Source organism: Lottia gigantea, assembly GCF_000327385.1.
Source record: "Lottia gigantea unplaced genomic scaffold LOTGIsca_17, whole genome shotgun sequence".
NCBI lineage: Eukaryota > Metazoa > Mollusca > Gastropoda > Lottiidae > Lottia > Lottia gigantea.
Genome location: NW_008708133.1, coordinates 291,483 through 297,287, shown reverse-complemented (window position 1 = coordinate 297,287; position 5,805 = coordinate 291,483). Strand labels below are relative to the sequence as shown.

General features: G+C 36.9%; 1 protein-coding gene across 1 annotated transcript in view; it reads right to left on the bottom strand.

The window, feature by feature from the left end:
- Positions 1-4,892: 4,892 nt before the first annotated feature.
- The window catches only part of LOTGIDRAFT_158376 (hypothetical protein), a gene marked incomplete at both ends in the record, with an annotated part of 3,100 nt that continues 2,187 nt past the window's right edge, over positions 4,893-5,805 (bottom strand). The window contains 2 exons of the mRNA XM_009051539.1: positions 4,893-4,964; positions 5,393-5,564. Of these exons, the coding sequence (XP_009049787.1) occupies positions 4,893-4,964; positions 5,393-5,564 (244 nt within the window). The remainder of the gene's footprint in view (positions 4,965-5,392; positions 5,565-5,805) is intronic.

Sequence of the window (5,805 nt, the reverse complement as noted above, 5' to 3'; positions counted from 1 at the left end):
TTATTTCCGATTCATCCAATACAAATATAAACCATTCCGTTCGGCAGTGGCTATTTACCACTGGCGTGGTAAGCGTGGTAAATAGCCATAAGTACCCTTACAGCTATTAACCACGGCGTGGTAAATAAAATTAGTCATGATTTGATATTCTTTTCGGAAAAAATTGCTTAAAACTACCTAAATATTTAAAATAACGATTTTGCAATCAAATAATCATCATTTTCATCAAAAATTCACTTTTTGAAAAAAAAATGTCGTGTTTGTTTACAAATAAATGTCAAGGCCGATTGTGAAGAGTTCATGGTTCAAGGATGAATACTTCTCAATTCAAACCTATCTAAAAAATTCTGCGTTGTATGAAATTTGGTGTACATTCATTTGTTCTTTCGGCAATATATCTTAATTACAAATTAGTCAAAATTTACATTTAACCTTGTGAATGAATTGGAAAGCATGCTTATTACAAGTATATCTATTCAAAATCAATTGAGGAGTAAACTTTCTCAAACTATCGTAAGGGTATTTTGTGTGAGAATAAGTTTTGAAAATAAATTCCTGCATTTTATGCAATGTTTCTCCTAATATTACTGCGTTTTTACAAGTTACTACAGTGGCGTATTTAGAGGGTAGTTCCCTCGAAAAGCCAAAAAGAGGGTAAATGTGCCCCTCACTTCTGTCAATGAAATCCTGGCTACGCCACTGAGTAAGTAGACCTAAAGTATATTTCCACAAAACTTGTAATGTTGTGTCCTATGGATATTAGGGTAATATGAGAATAAAAATCTCATAAAAGCGAAGGCCTAGGTCATGAAGTTAGAATTTTAGATTTAGCTAGGTACTGTTAAACGCGTTCGCTCCTATACATTTTCGGTCTTTATCATGTTTTCCCCTAGATCGTTCGCCCTGGGTCCGTTCGCTCCACAATATTTTATGACACAATAACCCATGATCCACAAAATTTGGACAAAATGTTTAAATATGTGTTTAATTGTCAAACTTGGTAACTTATAAATTTAAAAAGGACCCGTCCGCTATCATGTGACTAAAAACTGACCTGTTAGTCTTCCAATTTGTCGTCCAGAAACTTGCCTTCACCGACACAAGTTGTTTCTCTAAAGGATTCTATTTTTCTTAGTGTCCAGAATTAAAATGAACTTCGAAACAAACAAATGAATTATGTGAAAATTATAAAAAATACTTAAAGTTCTCAAGAAAGTGGAAACATGGCTCACTTTTCAACTCGATTCATGCAGTATGGAACAATTTTTTTGGGAGCAGGACAAATAATATTTTAAAAGGGACAGCTACGCCAACTTTTTGACCAATCATACTTTAGTCTCAGAAACGGGATTGTTTTAGCTAAGCCAATCAGTAATAGTAAAATTTTCTTGCTGAATATCTGCCCTGCAACGTAGATGTAAGAGATTGCACGAAATAGTGTCCAAACTGCCTGTGTATGCGTCCTCGACTATAATAAAATAAACACAAACACCGTTAATTTCCCAATACATATTTAATTTCACATACATCTACCCAATACACATTTTACTTATAGCAAATATACAAAATATATATATACCATATTCAGGAGGTCGTAAAAAACTGGCTCAGGTCAACAATTTCCTACTTTCAAAAAGGCACATTTAATAAACAGCAAACTGTAAAACAGGACGAGAAATGATGCACACAATTCTTCCAAATGTCCGCTTCAGGTTATCTTCGAGAACTTGGAATTCGAAGCATCGTCAACATCGCTTCGAGCTTAAACTCCAATCAGTCAGAAGACGTGTAGACTAGTGTCACCTAGCGACAACATACCTATCACGTTTGGAATCGAAATCGGATTTCGTGCGATCACCTAAAAGCACTTCATTCTCACAAAAGACCTACATCCTTACAAAAACGGGTCACTCCAAAAGTATTCAAGTGTAACCCCTCTAACAAATGGATCGACTGAATGTCATGCGCAACGTAGTGAAATCGAAAATGGGAACATTTAGTCACTAATATATCATTTAAGTAAGTTCTGCCCACCCCACAACCTTCGCGATCTGAATACAAAACCCCGGAAATAATAATAGTAACATTAAACCGACGCCGTGCCTCATCTAGGATATCAAACAATTCATTACAATCTGACAAATACATTGACTTAGAAACATCTCTGCTTGACAAAATATCATTTATACCAACATGAATGAAACAAAAGAGCGGTCTTAATTGATTAATAATACCACTGACATGACGACATATAGTCTTAATTCTCCCTCCACTAAACGCGAAAACTCTCACCTGACAATCTCCCACCTCGTCTACAGTCCTAACAATGGAGTCTCCCACAAGAATTTTAGACACAGCACTACCACTAGGACACGTCACCATATTCGCTTTTAAAACCTCAAAATATCCTTATCCCCCTTACTACCAAGTAGAAAACTATAATCTGATAAATGTACAAGTTTCGACCACCAAACTGGCTTTAACTCAAACAAAGGGACTATTATTGTGCCTTTAAGGTTTTGCTCCCCAAAAAATGTAATTACCGACAAAATCATCGAGATAGGAGGGAACACGTAACATACCTCTCTCTGCAAATTTGTTTGCGCGAAAAAATCAACCCCAGACGTGTCGGGGGTGACATGAGGCGTAAAATGCTTTGGTAACTGAGAATTGGAGTCTAAGGCCATAAGATCTACCGTATGCTCCTCTGACGACGATTGCTTCACTCGTTCCCATGCCACCCTCGAAAGCATAGCGTCTTCCTTTGACAATATTCTCGAAAAATGATCAGCAGTATTTCCCCTTGAGGGAACGAATTTGAACTGCAGATAAATCCGATTTTCGTTCACAAAATAAAATGTTTTCTTCAAAACCTCAATTAGCATCGGAGATCTAGAGCCTTGGTTTTCCCACGCATCAATAAAAACCCTTGAATCAGAAAATACCCTTATTCTCACATCGCAGCAGAGTGACTTAATTGCTTCCAATGAAAACAATATAGCATACGCCTCCTTCACAACAATTGGCATCCCAAGAAACAGCTCATTCCAATAGTCACCGAATTCTTGAACAACGCCATCAACACTTATATTACCCGCCCAACGAAAATTCGAAGCGTCAGTTGTCACATTTAGGATCACGTGCTTCTCTTCCTTCCATGGCATGAAACCATCCCAGGTGTCCAAAAAACGCCAAAATTTCAGTTCATCTCTGAAACAACCACTAATGCTTATGAAATTTAAGTCCGCTTTAATACAGTAAGAAATACATCTACAAGCTTCGGATGTGAAAAGTTTTGCACCTGGAATAGCCAACATAAAAGAAATGCATTTCCCCACAAACTTTTGGATTTCCAATAGAGAGACGGTCTTCTTATCAAGAATACTCTCACGCAACTTAATGAAAGCATTCCTCTTAGACTCGGGCAATAAAAAAGCCTGTTTCTCGGTGTCTATTATCATACCAAGATAAATTATTGAAGTGGACGGTAAAAAACTAGACTTTCCAAAACCAATGAAATACCCAAGTCTAAGAACAATTTGACATGTAGCATAAATAGCCACATCCGCACTTTCTATTGAGCTGCCATTAAATCCCATAACCTCCCCAACCAAACGGTCATCAATATATATATATAAGATTATTTACATTAAGCGTCCGTAAGTAGGATGCAACAGCCAAATTTAAATTATGATATATAAACGCTGAATTTTTCCACCCAAATGGAATAGTGTTACACAGAAAATACCTCGAATCCCATTCAAAACCAAAATATTGTCTAGATTTCTCAGTAACTAGAACATGGTCATAGCCCGACTTATCATCTAATTTTGTCATTAACGAAGCTTTATTAACTATACGAGGTACTTCATTTAAAGAATCTAACGTAAAAGGCGAATCAACCATCCAGCTATTTAAAAAACGCAAATCTAGACATAATCTTGGTTTCGACGGCTCTACCGTTAGCGGCGATACTAAATATGGCATAGTTTTTTTTTTTTCAGATATGGCACCCGAGATGAGCCATACTCAATTTCTGAATTTATAAAACCCTTAAACTCTTCACATGACTTTGAATTGCTAAACTTAAGAGATGGAGGTGTATCTGAATCATAATAACTACGTTCAAAATAACCCTTGAATGGACACATATAATCGTAAATATTGACCTTATCAGCAATAACCTTCAAAACGTCAAATTTTGAATGATCACCATATTCACCAGCCACCCTCACCCACTCACTAAAATGCTTATGAATTTCTCCCGCCCTAAAGTGATTCGGGTCCCTAAACGGTAACTCTAATAAATCAGGCTTGCATCGTCCTTTAATCACATCCAACACATGCGCTCCCCATTACTATTAACCCATAACACGGTATCAATACCATTCTACAACAAAAAAATGTTAGCTGAAAAAAGATGTCAAATTCCATCGAAAAAGAACAATAACAAATTTCAGATTAAGACATTCCAGCCTAAATTATCAGTTTTTCTTACAGTTTTTCGCTATATGCCCATATTCTTGACAATTATAACACTTAGGGCCTCTGCTTGAGCTGCTTGATTTCTGCTGATGAACGCTATCCTTTTCATTTTTCGCGGCTTTGTGACTCTCAGAAGATGAACAGGATCTCAAAAAATTTTGTTCTTTTTTTAAGACCTTAGCTTCCTCGTTAGTCGCCAACATTGCTAGTATGATACTTCCCAGCTTATCGTGATTTTTATAGTGATGAAATCGCTGTATAACGAACGAAAACGTGTCAGCCTCACTATGAGATGCTTTCCTTGCTCTAAGCTCTAGGACTAACTATTTCTGCAGTAGAATATCCGGGACGAAATCGTACGTTCTAGATGCATATTTTTTCACCTGGCTTAAACAGGATTCAACAGATTAGTCAGCATCTTTTGTTTTCTGCTGCTCAAATAACCTTTTCAACTCCTTCACCTCATCTTCGATGCTACTCTAAAAAATCAAGAATGTATCATTAAACACTCAATAAAAATTTAAAACTCAAATTCATCTTGGACTTCATAATCTCATCACTTTTGACCAAAAGAGCCTGATCCGAAGACATAGCTACAGAAGCTGATTTAGCATTCGTCATGGTCCACAATTTCACATAACTTTCCATTATAGATTTTGACTTCCAACCGACGTGAGACTGAATCTGCTCATCAGATATGCCTAGCATTTTCAATGTAATTGCACACCCCGATCTCGCACTATGAGACGTCTCCCCCTCCCATAACCCAGCATCCTTCAAATGCTTTCTCAACCTGCTATTAATTGCTGAAGACGAAATAGGTCGATTTTTCGTGAAGTCTAAAATCGATCTACATGATCGAAACAAATATCCATATCGCACTTTAAGCCCCTTCAAATCACAAAACCTCAACAAAATCGAGGATCTCCTCTACTGGGCAAGACTCCACATTCGCACTTCGGGCTACACAAAATATTCTAGCTTTTGTTTTTATTGTTTTACCCTGTGTCATACGAACTAACACACCTTCCTCGGTTTGTTTTATTTGATCCATCCTAAGATTCGCTAAATCACCTGCTCTATCACCAGAATGACATATAAACTTTATAAACGCCTTATCCCTTCTAACTAGATATTCTTCTCTAATCAACAAAGGTCTTGTTAAATAAAACTCCAAATATCTGTCCAACTTGGCAGCCTTATCCAAAAATAACGGTACGGCGTGTATCGGAATCACATTGCTCCATTTTTAATGCCTTCAGATGGTTTTTTATACTTAAGGACGCTAAAGGATTGCCAGTGCCCAAATCTGCATCCCAT